Here is a 21,045-nt window from a genome sequence, read left to right on the forward strand (position 1 = left end):
CTCCACAGGGCTGCTTGCCTCTGGTGTTAATGTTTGACATTAAGGAGGACATTGAGGTGGAGCCCCAGTGTATCACGGCACTAATGGAGCAGCTCGATGTCTTCATCAGTATCAAACCAAAGCCAAAACAACCCAGCAAGGTAGGACACCGGGCTTTCAATTGCACAGCACGATGAGAGATTCAGTGGATTTCTAGCCTTGTTCTCAGTGGGGCTCGATGGAGGGAGAGGTCGGACAGTCACTTTTACAATAGACTGACATTTCTTGACCATTATCAGATGGATTGCTGTTGACGTTCTGCACACGCATTCACGCTGCCCTGATTATGCATTTAATTAACTTTGCAGAGTCCTTCGACATTTAATGTAGCCTCCTCAGGCCACAATTTGAATATGTCCACAATAAATATGCTCCTTAATAACTAAGGATGGGTTAAATGCAGAGAATAAATGTTGTTGCCTGTGAACCTGCACTTAGTTTAGTTTATTTTGATCAGCGAAATATACAAAATTCAACAAAAGAAGAAAGTTGCTGACCGAAAGGGTCGAGGCTGAAGCTATCAAGCTTAGAAGTGCCCTAACCTATAATTGCACGAAAAAAATTATTTCAGAGAACCATATACATATACCTATATATATATACATATAATAATAAATAATGCATTTCATTTTTATCGCACTCTTCCTTCAAAGAATCTCAGTGCCACACATATAGTGAAAACAAATAAAACCGATTAAAACATAGTTAAAGCAACCCATAAAAATAAAAAACAAATAAGAATGTAATAGCTGACAATAAATATACACATGTACATATACATACATACATATGTACTCTGTGCAATGACAACAGATTGAATCCAATCCAATATCTAGCACCGATGCCACATACAACAGTATGTTCAACCCGAGCTAGTTTGACGTCCATGTTTCTGGATAGGCTTTTAAATGCCTAAATACAAGAGATACCTGGAAAAACTAATGACCAATGCCCACCAACCTCCATTGTACCGTGTATGCAGTGCAAATTGTTAGATCGGCAAGTTAGTATTGCCATTGTGAGCATGCTGATGTTAGCATGTAGCTCAAAGCCTCACAGAGCAGCGAGCATGGCTGCAGACTTGGTAGAAGTTAAAACATCCTCTAGTAGCGACGCGTTCTTCATCAGGTTTACAGTGTGTCCAGCACCACATCTACTGAGCATGTTAACCCTCCTGTTACCTTCGGGTCAATTTGACCGCATTCAATGTTTAATGTCGGTGTTCTTTCGGGTCAATTTGACCCCAGGCTGTTTTTCACTGTGTCAAACATATAAGAAATATCAACTTTTTTATATATTTAAAGGGCTATTTCGGTAGTCAACAAACAAACATAAAGTACCTCACACTTAAACTTGGAAAACAATATTAATTCTAATAATTTTCTGGAGGTTTTAATTGCTGGGGTCAAATTGACTGGAAGGGTAAAATATGTCAGTAAATATAAAAGTAACAGGAGGGTTAAACATTGAATGGGGTCAAATTGACCCTAAGGCAACAGGAGGGTTAAGGGCAGTAAAAAACATAAAATGGCAGTAAAGAGAAGACATAAAAACTGACTTGAGTGTACCACATGCACATATATGCCTTTATGCACACACATTGTTTTGAATATTGCTATCCGGCCATCTTAATATCATATTTTTATATCGCCTTGCAGAACTGAGCATTTACTTTGCCAGGTACTTTACAAAGAAATGAACATCCTGGAAAGAACATGATACACTTTGCGCACGCAGAAAACTAGTTTAACATTATTATTGTTATTTTGATTGCCGTGAAAATTCGAACAATTGGCTCGTGGCGGTGAAACACTCCAACGTCCCGGTCTTCAACACACGTTTTTCGGAACTATTTTCTTTTTTTCGCCGCGATGTTAGAGAATGAACAAGAAAGATGAAATGTAATATTTAAACAAACTTTAAAAGTAAACACATCCTAATTTCTCACCGTGAGAAACACCAAGCTGCCGTCCCACTCGAATGCCGCGTCTGGCAGAGAGCACCACGCAATAGAGGAGCCACTGTTCCATCGGAGAATTACCCTCCGGCAAACGCCACAGCATGACATTGAAGTGAAATATAAATCTCTGTCACATTTCATTGCCGTTTGATGAAATCCAAACGGAAAAAACTGGAAACCTCGTACCGAGAGGAATCGTGTCACGCCAACGCTGAGGAGAGTTCTGGCATCATCCTCATCGGTCCCAGTGGGGAATCGCAGCCGGCCGTGCGCGGCTCACCTGTTGGACTCGAGCCGTCTGTTCCAACTAAATAATAACCGACTTGATTCGCTTGTTCTTAACGTGAATTAGAGGTACGCTCATTCTACTTTTTATTAAATGGAATATAATTCTGGAAATATTTTGATCCTGTCCATTTTATAATGTGATTTACAAACTCTGCGTTGTTTCCAAAGCCGAGCTCTGATGCTGCTCGCGGTCCACCGTCGTGCAATGTGCTAATCCCATTCCAGCACTTGGCCCGGTCCCGCCCGTCTCTTCGAGGTGCCCACGTCCCACCCTGAGCCAGGGGCTCGGTGCCCGAACCCGGCGTGCCCGTGGGGACTGACGTTGAGGTGCCAGTGTAAACACGGCCCCAGCCCAGATCCTCTTAAGAAACCCTTTTAACGAGGCGACAGCAGTAATCCAAAAGGACCCGTCCAAATGCATGTCGTAGGCTCGCCGCTCCCGTAGCCGCAACGGGATGTGTGCTCACTTACCGTTTTTATTTGATGTTTCATAAGGAAATGTGGAAAATGTAGATGTCGTTTTTTTTCTAACTGATTTTAAATTATATCCTGTTTTATCATTCATTATTTTGGTGATTTTAGTGCCTCACGGTTTACCAGTCGAGCGTTGCCTCACATGCTCTTCAATCCGATCAATGAGCGAGATATTATTATGTTATTGTTATGCGATTCAAAAAAGCTTTCCCTCAAACTGTGTCTCCATCTCTCTCCCACACTACATCAATGTTTATCCTTCCAATCTATCCTAATTCCCTCTTCCTTCCTCCCCTTTATGTTTGTCTCCCCCTCATCCTCCCTCTCTCTGCTGCCAACATTCCCTTTCATATCTATCCCCCCCCCCCCCTGTCTTCGTTCTTCTCTCTCTCACGTCCTTACCCTCCCTTCTCTTCTGACTCTCTCCTTCACGTTTTCCTCTCACGTCCTTTTCCACTCCACCTGTCTTATTCTTTTCTCCATCGCCTCTCAGTCCGTCATAGTCAAGAGTGTCGAGAGGAATGCAGTGAACATGTACGAAGCCCGAAAGTGCCTCCTGGGTCTGGAGAGCAGCGGCGTGTCGTCCTCCTCCTCGCCGTCCGTGTTGTTGAATCCCGCCGCCACCGTCCCGTCCCCGTCCTTCATCTGCCCCGTTGGCCTGGACATCCTGGCCTCAGCTGGCCTGGGGCTGAGCAATCTGGGTATGACACTATATACAACTTTCTTCCTTTTTTCTTCTTCTCCACACCGCGAGGAAAAGACTGGTGTCCAAAGATAAAGAAGTGACCCTCTTTTTCCTTCCAGCAAATGCTTTAAAGATGAAATGTCTTTGCAGGGGAGATAATGCCCTCATACGTCAACGTCACACGGGGAGAGAGAGTTCTCCCTGAGCGACACATCTATTGAAGCGCTCTCTGGGCCGGATCTCCTCATACGCTTGTTATCACCTGGTTAACCGAATCCCTGGGTGCGAGTGATTTTTCTTAATCGGACACAAATATCTCCTCAACGTCCACATAAATCACAGCTAGTGAGTCATGGCACCGTCATCTGTATGCACTTTACAGTAGGAGTTGTTCTTCTGCAGGACTGACCTCACCACGATGGTATGATTATCATGCCGAGGAATGCGTCCCGCATGTCCACATTTTTGATCAGAAAATAACCTCAAATTAGATTTTAGTTGCGCCACTTTGAACAAATCGTGAGCTCATGAATCATCGAGTGATGAACGGTTAGAACTGGCGGAGGAGTTTTTGTCTGCAGCGCTGACCTCAACATGAAGTCCAAGTTCAGCCTGGAAGAGGCGATTTGTTTCCAAGGGTGACTTAAATGGATTTCTTTAGAACGATTTTTGTTTTTGTTGTATATTTAACTCCAGTTATCTGTTTTTAGCTCTCATATGATGTTTGACTTTGAGAACATGGAAATGAGGACATTAGTTATGCGTCAGTGGATATTGGAAAAGCAGATGATGGAATGAGCTGGCAGGAAGTAGATCATGGCTGTTAGCACACACCAGCAATAGATTTATTGTTTTGTGTATCTTTATCATAAAATGCTGACCACAGCACAGACACCATTATATTCACTTCGCTCCCATGTTTGAGAGAGGAGTATTATGACAATAATTTAATAATATCCTATCTATATGTGCGACCATGGGTTTCTAAGGACCATGTGAGCACTGATATCCAGTCTGTATGTTTGGGTCAAATTCTTTGCAACTGTAGAAGAGTTAAATCTGGATTCTATTTTCTATTTAATTTTGTCCGATTTTGGGATTACGTTTTATTTGACGTCCTTGAATCCCCACCAAATGAGATGGGACAATTAAATAAAAAAATAAAAAGTTTTTTAATTGCTCACAATAAAGTTTTTCGGTGCAGAAGAATCCCTCTCGCTCGCTGTCTCGTTTTAAACCCAGGGCCCGGGGGTGAAATGTGGACCGCCACATCCTGGCCTTTTTAGTAATTGCTACATGCTTCTTTTCCTCAGATTACAGGCCCGTCAGCCAGAAGAAGACTGGGCCTTATTCCTGGAGCCAAACGAGCCCCTTGTTAAAGCCACAGAACTGCTTCTTTCTGTTTTCATACGCTGTGTTTGGGTTAAGACACCGAGCGCCACATTGTTGGTGCTCTCAATAACATGGTTTTATTGGGTATGAGGACATACGAGTTATGTACTTTAGCATTCACGACCTTGTAGAAATTCAGGAAATTCTTCCTCTAATTTGCTCTCTGGTTGATGACAGTTTGATGAAATTCCAGTTTTTTGAAGGCCTGAGTGCAACATGTGATTAGCTTGAATGATGTCTCTGTGCTTCGACGGGACCACCGCTGATCCATTCATCCCCTGCTCCCTCCTTTCTGTTCCGCTCAGGTTTCCTGGGAGCGGCGGCGGCCCACTCTCTCAACTCTGCTGCACCGAACGCTGTCCTCAACAGCTTGAACTCCTCCATGAACCCGATGCAGACCCAGAGCCCGAGCACCCCCACACCCGCCACATCCCTCTGGCCCAGCTCACTCACCAGCACCCACGGTCTGCTTATTGGCCATGTCGTCTTCTTTTTTCTTTTCTTTTTATAAGATATGGCGCTAATGATATAACAGCTACATTTGCAATTTTCCATTTTTCTGCATCTGATTGCAATTATCCATGTGATAAAAAATGTGCTTGAAGACGACGCAGCGGTTGTGAAGAGGAGAGTTAGTGGACCGTTTCTAACAGGGTTTTTACTTTTATTTTTATTCATTAAATACCTGCAGCGATCCCACTGCAGCAGAAACAATAACTGTGCCTGCCTATCAAGATAAATGCTGTGCATTTAATCTGTATTGACTCATTTAAATGTATGCCAATGGCCCGGGACCATCTAGACACTATTTGCTCGGCAGTGCACTTAGTGTAATTCTCAAAGCACCCACAAACGGTAAGATTCACTGGCTTATTTGCACAGATAAAATGTGCTTAATCCTTTTGTTTTAATGCTCTCAGGGTTTTATGTTGTTGGGTTTTGTATAAATATAGATGGATGGACAAATACACAGAAACCTGCAGGTCTCAAGGAAAACGTTGTACATATCCCTGATGAGCGACTACAAGTTTAAAATGGTTAATGCTACGTTCTTCACCGCTCGTGTTTTCAGGCTTCCCATCTCAGCTGCTGCTGCACCCCGCCGCCCAGGCCACATTGAGTAGCATCCTGCTGTCGAGTGTTCAGGGTTACACACAGAGTACGCCGTCCCCTCCTCCTGGCCTCGCCCCCATAGATAAGCAGCCCAACGGGGTCCCGGACTGCACCAAGGGCCCCTGCACCCTCAACGGACACGTCAAGGTTGGCCCAGTAATTCACCGAGCTGCATTACCTTGAGTTCACTTTGACTTCTCTGTTTAGTAAACGTGTCTTTTATGGGTTTTTTCTCCACATGTGCATGTATAGCATCCTAGCTCCGTCTACGGGAGGATAGCGAGTGCGTCCCTTGCAGAAACCGTTTTGAGCCCAGCCCCATGTGACTCGGTCCAGGAGGCCAGTGGACACAATCCTTCAGAACCGCGGTCCAGCAAGTCCAGCCCAGATGACGGTATTCTTCTTATGATCTTCTAGTATATAGAGAAACTCAACCAGCCTACAACTTTCTGTGGGATTTTTCTATATGTCTGAACTACAGTTATTGCTCTGATTTTATTACAACTTGATTTTTATCGGATATTTTTTAGAAAGAAAAGTGTTGTGATAGCAAATTCTACTTATTCTGGCCTCGTAGCCGTGAAGGATTTTGGATAATCTGCCCATGTGACAAAGGGCCACGTGCATCCTGAAATACATCACTGTGCAGGCTGAAGCTACCAAGAACATGTAAAACATTGTATGCAGACAGCCAACCCCGTCTGTTTTCAGTATATTCAGACTATTAGGCCCTAAATAATGCATCTTAGTTTTATTGTTCTTTACCCCATCCAAAATATGAGCCTATTTTGTTCTTTTAGCCATGCAATTTTTTTTGTTTTTTTATCAAGTATTAAAGTTTATTGTTAAGTCTACTTATATTGGGAGTCTTGCCCTCTTGCGGGTCAGTTATGGTCGTGACAAACTTAAAGTCTCTTTATTTTAACCTTGGATAGACCATTTCTTTTTAAACAGTCCACATTTTCAACTCTGCTGGACCTTGCCGACTTAACACAAATGTCCAATTTAAGCTTTTCCACTTGAGATTTATGTAACCCTGAAACCCACTTGGAGAAAAATGCCTTGAATGAACTTATTTCTGTTTCTCTGTACTATCCCCCTAACCTCACCCTCCCTCTGACTACGTTTATTGAGTTGGAACGGAGACAGATTAACTGCTGGTCTGCTCGCGGTTCAGAAAGGCCTTTGCTTCCTCTGTGTCTTACGCCGGCGGTTTTCCCCTCAAACGTTCACTCTCACGCATCTCCATTTTCCCTGCTGTTTTCTGAGCTGGTCCTCCCCCAATCCGGTGCATCCCAGTAAGGTTTCCGCTCCCTCCCTTACCACCTCCTGTGTCCCAGAATGTGTTTGGACTGGCTCGCCCAGTCCGACTCCACTCTGGAATGAGAGTGTGCAGGGGGATTGTTCAAACATTAAACCCCAGAGAAATTCATGACATTGACTGACATCATATTATTTTTATGCTATACAGCAGAGCATGTAGTCAGCATACACACACACACACACACACACACATCCTGTTACACAGAGCAGGTTCCTGACAAGCTGAAAGTAGAGGAGCTGGAAGGAAAACCACTATAATTACAGCTGCTGTGTTTTTAATTAATCCAGGATTCCAACTGAGACTTGTCACACTTAAACTTATGCACACATAGTACATGCATGCATAGTATACGCCCACCAGGCTTCACACCTCGTTTACACTGAGGGACCGGACATACTTTGAAAAATAACATCAAACGGGAAGCGTTTCAGCTGTAGTTGTTACGATATTGTATTTTCTTACGGCTGTAAAAATGTCTCATTTTAAATGAGCTTAACTGAGATAAAAGTTAAGAAAATAATCAAATCATGTTTTTGTGTGGTTCCTTCAGGTTCAGACACATTTGTGGAAGTGGGCATGCCCAGAAGCCCCTCGCACTCAGCCAATGGCATTGAGCTGAAACAGATGCTGGCTTCATGTAAGACGTCATCAGGGAAGCGACAGGCTCTGGAGCTGCTGCAGGGAACCAAGAACTCCCACCTCCAGTATGTCTGAATCGACACCTCTCATTGCTCCTGCTCAGCATCTCTCCTGACATCTTTTACAGCAAATGCTGTCGCACAATCACTGGTGTGAAATAGCATTCAGGGGCCTCACCCAAGCAAACTTATTTTATTTTTTAAAAGTTTGACAAAATTGGATTTTAACACCCAAAGTGAAGGAGATGGTTATTTTGTCCCATATTGGCTGTGTTACACACACTCGCCCTGGACAGCATGGTTATTAGAAGAATTGTCATGATGAAAACCAGTATGAGCGACCAGCCTTTGTGATGAGGTGAGGAGACAATGAGATGAAGGACTAGATCCATTTTTTAAACTATATTTGTGTGTATTCCCAACAGCTCCGACTGTCTCCTCTCGGACGCCGAGTCCAGCTCCTCAGACAGCCCTGTGGCCGATAAACGGGCTCCCGGCAGCGAGCGAGCGGCTGAGAGGGAGCGAATCAGACTGGACCCACAAACCTCCTTCGCCAACATCCAGGTAGATACACACACACGCACAGAAAAACAATACACCATTTTGGAGATTTTCTGAAATTATAAGGGAATAAAACGCTGTGCTGTCATTTCAGGCATTTGACTATGAACAGAAGAAGCTGTTGGCAACCAAAGGTTAGTTGTTATTTGTTGTCTGATCAAATAATTCAATGTTGACTATTTTTTATTTTATTTAATTAGTGGTGCCTGGATGCGCCTTTCGTGAACACTGCCACTAAATCTGAAGGTCACAATAATTATGTGTTCCCTGAAAAACGTTCCCCTTGTTCATCCTAACTCTGAAACATCATTGATTCTTTTTAGCTTTTTTGGATCCATAATTGCTCAAACACACAAAACTCTTATCTAAAAATGTGGGCTTACAACGACGCCAAGAAGGTTCAATATGTGTGTATAAAATACAGTAAAATCCAATGCTTAAACAAGTTGATATTTTTCTCACTGGATGTAATATATCAAACTGGACAATATTCAAGTGATGACATAAAAATACAGACTAGATTTGAGATGTTTACAAGAAATATATCCTCGTGTTATCTCCGTCGGTGTGTCACTGAAAGTCTGTATTCACGCAGCGATGTTAAAGAAGCCCGTGGTGACTGAGGTGCGGACTCCGACTAACACCTGGAGCGGTCTGGGCTTCTCAAAGTCCATGCCGGCTGAGACCATCAAGGAGCTGCGCAGAGCCAATCACGTTTCCTACAAGCCCAGCATGAGCACCACCTTCGAGGTTAGCCACGCTTTGTCGTCTTGGATAAATAACTGCTGTCTTCACGTTCATATTAAAGCAATGTTTTCTTTGTCTTAGCATGTACGTTGTAGGTAGATGTTTCCGTCCCCTCTACTGATGCGCAGTGTCCGAACTCTTCGTTAAATGTTCGGATTGTCTTTCTCTCTTTTCTTTCCGTCTCAGGATTCTCCGCTGTCGTTGTCTCGCTCCGGCAGCAGGGAAGGCCTCGGGAACGGCAGTGAATCCGACAACTGGCGAGACCGGAACGGCGGCGTTAACGGCCTGCCGGGTCACGACGAGTTCCCCTCCGTTGTCGGCAGCCCGAAGAGGAAGCAGAACAAATCTGGTCAGTTAAGCACTGATCCATTGGCTAGAAACTATGAGTGGACAATTAGCCAGTCCATCACTTGTTGGAGAGAGGCAGCTATCGATGTGTTGCGTTCAGAGATGGCACTTCAGCTGACGCTCCCTGCGTCGGCCTCTTAAACCAACCTCCTGTATTCGTCTCATCAATCTCAAATTGGAGCGCATTGTTTTGTCTCCATTTGTTGACTAATTACAAATGGTGCAATCGCTCTATTCTAAACATCCTTCGTTTTCCTTCTGTGACTTACCGACTGTGATAACTATAACCTGAGTTCATTGTTGCTGCTTTTTTGCGTTCTTTTGAAATGATCATTGTGTTTTTTCTTGGTTTTTGCCCCTCCGACGAGCAGCTGCAGAGCATTACCTCAGCAGCAGCAACTACATGGACTGCATCTCCTCGATAACCGGCAGCAACGGCTGCAGCCTGAACTCGTCTCTGAAAGGCTCGGACCTGCCCGAGCTGTTCAGCACGCTGGGCTTGGGGAAGTACACGGACGTCTTCCAGCAACAGGAGGTAGCGCAACGGGAACTCTTCTTCTAGTTGGGATTTTCACCACTTAACCCTCCTGTTACCTTTAGGGTCAATTTGACCCCATTCAATGTTTAATGTCGGTGTTCTTTCGGGTCAATTTGACCCCAGGCTGTTTTTCACTGTGTCAAACATATAAGAAATATCAACTTTTTTATATATTTAAAGGGCTATTTAGGTAGTCAACAAACAAACATAAAGTACCTCACACTTAAACTTGGAAAACAATATTAATTCTAATAATTTTCTGGAGGTTTTCATTGCTGGGGTCAAATTGACCCCAAGGGTAAAATATGTCAGTAAATGTGAAGGTAACAGGAGGGTTAAACATTGAATGGGGTCAAATTGACCCGAATGTAACAGGAGGGTTAAGGACACTTTTTTTAAATGTAATGGGTTAAAGATTTCTGGATATCCGGAGAACATATGATCAGGTATATCAATATCTTTATTACTTCATCAAAGTTCTGTGACTTTAAAAAAAAAAATTTAAGGTGAGCAATAAAGCTGAAAAATCTCATAATCAAACCAGGCAGTGAAAACCTTTCAACAGCACTTACCGTCTAGCTTCAATGTTCTTCAATATAACTTGAACTGTGATTATAATATGACAACAGCATTAATGTTATATTCAACATTATACAGACCGTTATACGGAAAATGAGATTTTTCGGATGTAACGCCTTTGTAATCGGCAACATTTTGATTAGTAACTGTAACTTCATGACCTCTCGGTTGCATGTAACAAGTTACTCCTCTACACTTATTTTAATGTTGGGTTATCAAGCTGAAAACGGGCATCAACGGGCATTTCTATTTTTGCAGCACTGAGATTCACATTTGTGGGTAAAGGTGTTCGCTTAGCGTTGCTGAAAGTAAAACTATGAGCTGAATATGAAAAGGTGTCTGGGGAAAAAAAGACTAGAATATTTACTCCCTTTATGGACATATTTACTCTTCCTTTAGCTTCTGAAGAACAATCAGTGCAGTCGTTTTATTGTCTTTTTTTATGAATTAATATAAAGTATATACTGTATATGTTTGTACACGCAAGATAAAAGTAGGGAGAAACGAAAGGACATGTGGTGACTTTTTCGTTGCTCAAGCATACGGGTTGGAGCAGGGTATGTACAGTCGTGCATTGGACAATGTGATGATGCAAAAGCTCTTAAAGTTTTACTTTAGTTTTTTTAGCACTTGTAGAAGTTGCTGACTTGTGGTAATAGTGGTGTTAAACGGGCCTGTTGCCGCTTTCAGATTGACCTCCAGACATTCCTGACTCTAACAGACCAGGACCTGAAGGAACTGGGCATCACCACCTTCGGCGCCCGCAGGAAAATGCTGCTCGCCATCTCAGGTACACGTGAAGAAAAGCACGTTTTGTTTTCTGAACATTTTGTCTTTCGTGCCTTTCCTCCTTCCCCGGTCTTTCTCTGCGATCATCTGTCTGGGAAAACCGAAATTGACCAATAAAACAAACACATGGACGATAGAGCAGCGCCAGGAAAGATAAGCCTGACAACGACCACGCCGGTCTCCGGTTTGCTTTCTTTGCTGTGCGGATGACCGCCGAGAGCAGCTGGAGCCTCGTCCTGTCCGCTCCCGCTGGAGGCAGTTCACACAAATCGACTCGTGCGGTTCATTAATATTTCCTATTTTGTCGGTTGCTGGCACAAGCCCGAGTGGAGCCCAGCTGTGCAGAGGTCAAAGGGTGAACTCCAACTGGCAGAGGTCATCGACACCGCCAACCACTGGCTGGGGAAGCCAGAGGTGGCTTTTTTTAATATCGTCAGACGGGTGGAGAAGTACCAGAGAGGAATGTGACGACACATTTCTTCTTGTAAAGATGCATGAAAACACGTCATCTGCACCGCCAGGACTAAATGGGATCGAGGCACATTTTTCTCACATGAGCGTGTTGTTTTTGTCTCCAGTTGCTCCAGCTGCCTCCCTGATGCCGACGCAGCCTCCGTCGTGTTTTTGAACTGGGTGTAATGGGAACGTTGTGGCTGTCGCACTTTATTACTGATGTTTTGGACGTTGTAATGGCTGGAGTTGTTGGGTTGCGTGTGTTAATCACGCTGACGATGGGAGCTTCCTGTCATGGGCATTCAGTAATAGGTCAGAAACCTCAGACCAGAGCCGGGGTTGACCGACAGAGGAGCGCGGGGAAACCGGCGAGGCCAAAGCAGAGCGATCCAAGGCCAGAACTGGTTTTATTGCCTGGCGCCTCAGCCAAGTACAACTCAATGTTCGTCTCCGCTGACGGACTCGAGGGCTGCAAACCCGGAACATGCACGTCGCTCTCTCTCTGGCGTTCTGTGTTTTTGCTGCTCATTATAAAGAGATAGAAGGCGAGTCGGTGGCGGTCCAGGTTCTGACTTCCTGCCGGTCTGCCAGTAAAAAGAGCTGCCGGAGCGAGCTGCGAGTAATCCAACTGCCGGTTTATGCTGGCGCTCGTGACCCGAAGGAACGAGGTCGCGGATGCAAGCGGCCGAAATGAGTTTCCTCCGTAGGGTGGCCGGACTCGGCCTTAGAGAGAGGGTCAGGAGCTCGGACGTCAGGAGGCGGCGTGGAGTCGAGCCGCTGCTCCTTCGCATCGAAATGTGTCAGCGAAGGTTGTTCGGGCATCTTAGTCGGACGCCTCCCTTTAGAGGTTTTCCAGGCTCGCCCAACTGGGAGGAGACCCCGGGGAAGACCCAGGACACGCCGGAGGGATTACATCTCCCAGCTGGCCTGGGAACGCCTCGGGATCCCCCAGAGGGAGCTGGAAAGTGTTGCGGGTCAGAGGGAAGTCTGGGTCAGCCTGCTGGGTCTGTTGATCAGCGGAGGCTGAAAAAGACCAGCTGCACGGGGCAAAATATTGAACTAGTAAATATCCTCGTGGAACTTGCCCAGTTCATTACTTGCATCAAGACGATCACTGTTTGTATTGCATGTGTTCTGAAACTGCATGTTTAAATATGCAAACTGGGCATTATTTTATTAACATTGTGCTAATTTGCATAGATTTAGAGAGCAGACATCTGAACATTGGTAATGTTCACAATTCTGGTTTCATTTTGCTGACGTGTGAGGGGAAAAGGTTATTAGAGAGAAGCTTTTTGGATATCTCTGACAATTCTGTCAACACCCGTTAAAATGAACAAATGGCCTTGTTTTAGGAATTACATTTTATTATTGAGGCGATGAATAATATATGAACAAACCCGGTTGTAAAAGCCTTCGGAATATCAATGAAATTGGAAAGTTTGTCCAGGAAAAGCTCCTTTGGAGACAATGTAAGGATATGTATTTCAAACGTAATACTTATAACATTTTATAAATGTCCCATGACACTTAACAAATTGATTACTTGGATTAAAACCGGTTATCTGAAATATTATGTGTAATAATGCAAATTAGGCATTATCTAATGTTAACCTTTGATTAATTTAGGAGAAATCAACAGACCCAAATAGACAATTTAGTTAAATAAACACTAGGTTTTGTATCGACATGTTATGGAAGCAAAATAACCCACCGTGTCAAATGTTTTTACCCGAGGTGTCCACTTCCTCTTTCATTGTCTCCATTCCTCTCCTGTGATTTACTCCGGCTTCTGTTCGCTTCTGTTGATGTTCTGCGGTGCTTTTTTTTTTCCGACACAGAACTAAACAAGAACCAGAGGAAACTATTCGAGCCGCCCATCAGGTCCTCTTTCCTGGAAGGGGGAGCCAGCGGGCGCCTTGCCCGTCAGTTTCAAGCAGACATAGCCAGCGTCAGTGGCCGGTGGTAGGCGCCTCCAGACCCACGGGCCGTCCTGGAGCCCCGCCTCCAGTGTCATTCTGTGCCTCAACAGCCCTGGTTCAAGCTGAAGGAAGACTGTTCAAATGTTGTTGTTGTTGTTGCCATATAGTATAAATATATATATTAAAAAAGCCATAGTTTTACCCGAAGTGCCAACGAGAAAAAAGGGATTTCTCCGAAAAGTGAGGTTCAGTGTTCACTCCTTATAGAGCCAGTGAGTCTATCTGGAGCATTTCTATATGAAGGTTTGTTGTTATGGTTCTGATGAAGGGTACTGTCCAGTATTTCTGTCCCATTTTCGTTCAAGGGAACAGGCAGAATGATTAGTACAAATCATTTTACAAATTGATACTACCTGCATTTGTATTATGCTGTTGTATCAGTGACATGCACTTTAATATTACTAGATTTTGCCTGTGAGAGCCTAATTCATTAGATTTAAATAACTGCATTTTTGTTGTTGTTTTTTTATTGACTAAAAGCACAGATGCCTTTTTGTACCAAACCAAATGTAAGCACTTACTAGTGAGTTTAGGGCGCCACCAAAGGAAGTGCAACATGTGTCAATGCAGCAAAGTGGTGACTCGATCCGCTTGAACCAAAAGAAAGTATCGCGTGGCCTTTGACCTTTGGCTGCCTTAAGTGTTTTGATTGGTGGACATTCCTCCGAGGTCAGTGTTTGTGTCCAACCGCAGTCTGTTTGTATGTCTGTGTGTTTACTAGACAAAAAAAAATCTAATATGTTTTACTCACTCCGCATTTTGATTTTATTTTTTGTTTTTACCATTTTAGGGGAATGGGTGGGATGTTTAACAGTAATCGGTTTACATTTGTATTTTTTTTTATACATGTATGATTTTTGTTATTAGATTATTAGTATATTCTACTTTTTTTCCTGCCCGTTTTAATCCGTGGAGCCGTGATGTGGCTGTGCCATGACACAGTAGCAGAGCCAAGAGGCAGTGGGGCAACGCTTTAAATGCCTCTCTCTGATTATGTCAACGGGCATTTTTCTATGGCTCTCCTTCCCTGTTAGTTTATAGTAATACGGTCTTTTGTCTCATCTGTTATTTGTCAGTGTTGGCTTCTCCGTGGCCCCGCCTGTGCGCCAAAGATCTCACAAAGCACTCCTTCGTGTATCCAGAGCTCGAGTTGCTACGCTAGAACTGTGTGCGGTGCCCTTTTGGTCTTCCCAATAACGGGCTGTTCCATTCCCAGCAAAGAAGGACCCAGCCGTGCCTTTTTGCAGCGAAAAAAAGTTAAGAATAACAACATATTGATCCGACCTTCCTCTCCAGTAGGGAGGCGCATCACACAAACAAGCAGTTAGTTCACAGGCAAATTGTGTCTCGTGAGAATATCTTCAGGAGATGCAAAAAGGAAACCAAAGTCATCAAAAGGACTGTGACGTTTAAGATGAAAACAAATACAAATCTGAAACTGTTCCAGGAAACCCGGTTCAGCAGAGTTTAATGAAGTTCCAGGATTATACACGCCGCGCTCGTGTTCGCCATCAAAGCGGCCTGGACTCCTGTGTGATGTTCGTTCACGAGAGAAACTCATCCTCTTCAAACGGTTCTTTAACTTTGGATATCTCAAGTGTTGTTTTGCGTGGTATTCTTAAACTGTATGAGGATTGAGCCGACACACTGATCCGCCTTCCAAAGTCTTAAGTGCCTCTTTGTAAAAACAAAAAATAATAATCTTTTGGCAAAATGTGTTCCTTAGTGTATAACATCGAAGACCAACAAGTCTTTTCTCTGTTTGAAGGAGAGTAGTGTGTGTATAATCTAGGACGCTCTTGAGATAGGATCACGGTCGAGTGCGTGGACATTAACCTCGCCGAGTTTTACTTGGAAAGAAATTAACAGCGGTCCTCACGTGGTCTCCCACAGAGAGAAGTCCATTATTCCTCTTAAATGTCCACGTTTACGGTGATTCGTCGTGCATCATGTCCCCTTTTAACCACTTTCCAGCCTCCCGCGCTTCTGATTTGAGCCATTCTCAATGTGGTTGTCAAGTAAATAACACGATACGAAATGATAGTGCGACACGGTTGCCGACGCCAACCAGGTAATTATCTCTTTTATCTTGGGGGGGGGGGAGAACGCTAATGGGATTCTTTGTCCCCAGAGGAAACCCGGGGCCGGTCGGGCCCCACGCATCATGGTACGACATAGAAACCGTGGAGCACCGACGTGCTGTGACTCGTGTTTCTGCCTCGCAGACATTTGTTTTCATCCCCTACCTTGTTCGGATGCGTCTGCTCAGAGGGCCGTCGAGGTTCTCGTCTTATCCAGTGAATGTTCAACAAATATTGCCGCGTGTTATTGCAGATCGATGAAGGCTCGGCGAAAGGGACTCGAGTGGAAACGTTTACCGCCAGCGTGTCTCGCCGTTGCCCTCCGATGAGAGGAGAATCACAATTATGTCTTTGATTTGTTGTATTAGTGATATTGTTGTTCCCAAAGGGATTTATTTGAAGGAGTCTTTGTACTGCAATCAAATGGTACATTTATAATAAATGTAAACCACTAAGGATAATACATAACTTTTGTACAACTTTTTCATCTTATGCAACCATTGTTTTTGTGTGAGAAAGGTACAATTCTGCACAAAGTTCCAGAGAAGGATTTGTGTATAAACATTGCCATGTGGCCAAAGCTCTGTTCACTGCGGCATCTGTTGATGCTATTGTTATTCTAATTGTATTGTAGTACAGATATAAACAGGACATTTTGGAGAAACTGTCAAGCAGAAACAAAAAAAAATGTTTGTTCAAATATTATGACAGTAATAAATTTATGCAAACAAAGTCCCTTTTTGTTGGTTTTGTTTTCTGCATAACACAAGAATGGACAGATATATTCTCTAAAGGGCAGGAAGATGTTCGTAGCGCGAAGTTATTCAGTATCCGTAAGATGCTTTAAGCCCGAATGTTCTCAAGTATTTAAAACGGTTAACTACAGCACCATTGAAGTCCCTGCTTTAACAGTATTATTCAATCAGTATACTCGGATATAATGTGTTTCTGTGTGTATTAAATCAGTATACTCTTATATATATATATGTGTGTGTGTGTGTGTATATATATATTTATATGTATATTTATATTTATTTATATATGTATGTATATATTTATATAAATGTGTGTACATATGTGTGTATATAGATATACATGTATATGTGTATATATACATGTGTGTTTGTATATGTGTGTATATATATATACACATACAAACACATGTATATATACACATATACATGTATATATATATATATACACGTATATATTATGGTTGTGTGTGTGTGTGTATATATATATACATACATACATACATACATATCTATATCTATACACACACTAAATTCCCTTGTCTTGTCGGTTTGAAAGGCCTGCAGCGATAATCTAAACCGCATACATCCTCTGCAGGTTGAGAAGCAGCCCGGTCCCGTGCCATGTGGTTCCGATGCCATGCATGCCGACATGACGCCTAATCCGCGTAGCCAGGATCTGCTTAATCCAACAGAATGAATCTGCTGCCACTAATGGAGAAATATAGTGTAATGCTCGAGAACAAATGCATTTAAAAGGTCAGTCTCAAATCGATGGCTCTTAATTTACTGGCCACCTGCCCAGTGCATAGACTCTGGACCATTAAGTAGGTGGAATTTATATTGAGATGTTTATGTTTTCATTATGTGTCATAAGACTCCGCACTGTCGCCTGACTGTGCCACATTTACATAAAGTCATGACGATGTCTCTTATTTAATCCAAGCAGAGGGGCAAAATAGGAGAATAAACTCATCGACTCCAGTTGGATTAATTCTCTGCACAGGTAATGTAGATGAAAACCTCTAGGGGGCAGTGTTGCCACTTAAAAAGACACTTCTGTAATAAAACATGAGCAATGGTTACTCTGCAAAACAGCTTTACATGTTTACAGATTATGAAATAACACTCAAAACTACTGGTTTATTTTGGGGATTTAAAAATCCTTAAAAAAAGAATGCCATGTCCTTATGCCATTTACATTTCACTCGTCACCTCTAATTTGTATGTTTTGAATATCAGCATTTTATTTTTCAAGCAAGGTGATTACATTTTCTAAATGCTTCATGTTCATATTTACTGTTCCAAACTTCACCCAGGGGCCTCTTTGTGTATCTGGCACCAACATGATGTGACAATAGCGAGAGGGAGTGAGAGCCTAAACGAGCCCTCAGCAGAACCAGGAGGTGCCACTGAGCGTGTTCCGTGGCAGCGTGTGTCTCACTCACACTCTCCTCCTCCTCCTCCTCCTTCATCGTTTCCTTTGTGTTAATAGCACAACACTGAAGGACGTACATACTGGTCCGTGATCCTGAGGTGCTCAGGGGTGATCTATAAGAAGGATATTGACAAAACATGCATCTCTGCTGCCAATTTCTCATCGGGTTAATGGATCAGAGCTGTATTGTAATATTTTTTTTCTTCTTAAAGTATAGAGCTAGCTTCCGCGGGAATAAATACACATATATTCAAACCATATAAAGCAATCACAGACGCTTCAAGCACAATGGCCCCCAGAGAAAAGCTATTAAATCATGAATATCAAAGCCTCTATTCGCCTCACTTTCCACGATTATGTGTAGAGCACAGCTGGCAATCCTTCAGTGGCCGGCATGACTAATTTGAATTTAACGCTCTATTGTGAGACACGGGACAGAGTGAAATACGGCTGAAACACAGAGTAAAGGAGCAATGGGCTTTTCTATGACTAACCAAGCGTGCGTTTATTCTGCATCCTGCGGCCTCCCACTTGGAGAACAGCAGTCGCGTCACATATTGTTGTCATGAGCAGCTTGCCTTCGCAGGAAAGGTGTAAATGAGAAGAGCTGTCACCACTGCTGGCTCTCGTCCAACAGACAATATGCTCATCGTGTCAGTCTGGCTCATTCTGTCTGTCGACCTGGGTTTTTTTCCTCCCTGTTCATGAAAAACAACACACATCTCACAACTGACAGATTATTGTTTGCATATCTGCAACTCTTAGTCCATTCAGTAACCTTATTTCAAGATGAGACTGTGTGGTTATAATGCATTTCGTGTAGTCTACATTTAGTTTTACACAATAAGCCAGACCATTATTTATTTTTTGGGGTTTAAATATTAATATATAAATATTATACTGTATATTTTCTAAGGAGGGAAAATGCTGGTCAATCCTCAAAACACTCATAGTTCAATCATTACCACAAAAATCATATCTTAATGTATTCTTGTTAATGTTGTTTTCCCATCCAACTCAATTAGCAAACTGATGGCATCAACCATTCACCTCTATTAGAGGAAAGCCCCACCAGCAGGATGTACGTGGCACTCAGTTATGAAAAAATTAATATACTCCCGGATTGACAAAACATCTTCTGTGGCTAATGTTTAATGTTTCATTGGTATACAACCAGAGTTCCACTTCCGGGTTTCCGCGCCGGTTCGTGGTCGTAAAGATCAACGGGAACAGATGAGAGACAGTCAGATAACTAGCATGTGTTTTAGTTCAAATGAAAGTAACGAAATAACCGAGAAACTAAATGTCTTAAAATCAAATGTATTTTTCTCCATAGGAAGAAATGAGTAAGTACCATCCCTTGATAATGAAAGACTATCTCACCCGTAGTCCCGGTGTTACGCTTTACCAGGCGGCCCTGTTAACTGGCTACTTTTCACCAATGAAGCATCCCATCACAAAGGGACTGAGGTAACATTAAGAACACAAAGAAAATAGAATTTATGTACAAATCTTGAACGAAACACGATTTGTCAATAACGCAAGAATTCATGTGCTAATTATGTCTTTTACCCAAATGTCTACCAGGATAAAGTGATGACATTTTGGACAGACAGGGATGTAAATTGCAGCACACATGTAAGTTGACAATATTTTTTGTTTTTCCTTAGTTTAACTTGACCCTCAACAAACTGGGTGTGTGATTTGAGTTTGAGTTTAAGTTTAGTTTATTTCGATCAGCAAAATATACAACAATCAGAATTCCACAAAAGAAGAAAGTGGCTGACCGAAAGGGTCAAGGCTGAAGCTATCTAGCTTATAAGTGCCCTAACCTATGATTTCTCAAAAAACTTATTTCAAAGAACCATATATATATATATAGATACACATATATTCACAGACATACATATACATACACATACTTATATACATAAAACAAAACAAACAAACCAGAATTTCAAGAACGTGTCCCCGTTAACCGTTACTTATTACTTATTATGCTGTTTCGTCGATAATAATAATCATTTATTTTATAATAATAATCTTCTCCAGAGTCATGTCTTTACATTTCTTCTTAAATATCACCAGATTTTTACTTTCTTTGATGTCATCAGTTAAAATATTCCACTGTTTCACCCCACTCCGGTGTCTTTCACATCAGGTCATTTGACCTCAACCAAGACAAAGGAGGGTCCTCGCGTTGCTATGCCGACTGGCTCCAAGGTGTGGAGCATCGGGCCGGATGATGAGAGCACATGGAAAACTATTTAAATAGCAGCTCTCTCTGCATGGCTCGAGTTCCACTCCTCTTTTAGCGTCGGTCTTCAGGGCACTCTTAATAATCCTGGCAGAGAACATTTATTTTTTAAGTGGATTCAGGCCTCACATGAGCTGCCTCACACAATCCCACTCTGTAACGCATGCTTACAGAGTGGGATTTTGGATTAATCCTGCCTTCCCTCTTCAATAATCCCTGACATTTCCTAGCATTTCAGGAACAAAAATGCAAGAGTTCAGCCCAGCGACCAGTCATGAAATGAAATGTTGGAATGCTGCTCCAGCGCCATCACAGCCGTGTCATGCCATGTGCACATGCATGCAAACGCATCGCATGCATGTGTCTGTTTTGCATCTGTCCAAAGCAGTTGACTAAATGTCCTCGACCAATCCGCTCGTACTTCTGCCTCTGTCGACTAATTGTCTTATTGATGTCAGAATGTAATGACAGAGATATAAATGTATGTTATGTTATTGCTTACCGTATCTTAAACACAACAATCAGAGGAGCTTCCCGAACTCCGCGTTCCCACCCGAAGGTTGTGTTATGGGTTTGGGGAGTCTGATAAGAAAGTGATAATGAACCA

The 21,045-nt window shown here is 42.8% G+C and overlaps 1 protein-coding gene and 1 long non-coding RNA gene across 2 annotated transcripts in view; both read left to right on the forward strand.

Moving 5' to 3' along the window:
• The window catches only part of LOC130206805 (protein bicaudal C homolog 1-B-like), a 64,957-nt gene extending 48,231 nt beyond the window's left edge, over positions 1-16,726 (forward strand). Inside the window, exons 9-21 of the mRNA XM_056434969.1 lie at positions 9-140; positions 3,255-3,462; positions 5,144-5,302; positions 5,911-6,098; positions 6,204-6,345; positions 7,826-7,979; positions 8,339-8,477; positions 8,569-8,608; positions 9,070-9,224; positions 9,408-9,570; positions 9,941-10,104; positions 11,377-11,476; positions 13,770-16,726. Coding sequence (XP_056290944.1) covers positions 9-140; positions 3,255-3,462; positions 5,144-5,302; positions 5,911-6,098; positions 6,204-6,345; positions 7,826-7,979; positions 8,339-8,477; positions 8,569-8,608; positions 9,070-9,224; positions 9,408-9,570; positions 9,941-10,104; positions 11,377-11,476; positions 13,770-13,897 — 1,872 coding nt within the window. The 3' untranslated portion in view covers positions 13,898-16,726. The remainder of the gene's footprint in view (positions 1-8; positions 141-3,254; positions 3,463-5,143; positions 5,303-5,910; positions 6,099-6,203; positions 6,346-7,825; positions 7,980-8,338; positions 8,478-8,568; positions 8,609-9,069; positions 9,225-9,407; positions 9,571-9,940; positions 10,105-11,376; positions 11,477-13,769) is intronic.
• A 981-nt stretch (positions 16,727-17,707) lies between these two features.
• LOC130206826 (uncharacterized) lies at positions 17,708-19,829 on the forward strand. The gene is made up of 3 exons (XR_008834187.1): positions 17,708-17,749; positions 19,518-19,651; positions 19,769-19,829. It is a non-coding gene; the product is annotated as an uncharacterized LOC130206826 (long non-coding RNA).
• The last annotated feature ends 1,216 nt before the right edge of the window (positions 19,830-21,045 follow it).

The sequence above is a fragment of the Pseudoliparis swirei genome, chromosome 17, assembly GCF_029220125.1.
Source record: "Pseudoliparis swirei isolate HS2019 ecotype Mariana Trench chromosome 17, NWPU_hadal_v1, whole genome shotgun sequence".
Taxonomy (NCBI): Eukaryota; Metazoa; Chordata; class Actinopteri; order Perciformes; family Liparidae; genus Pseudoliparis; species Pseudoliparis swirei.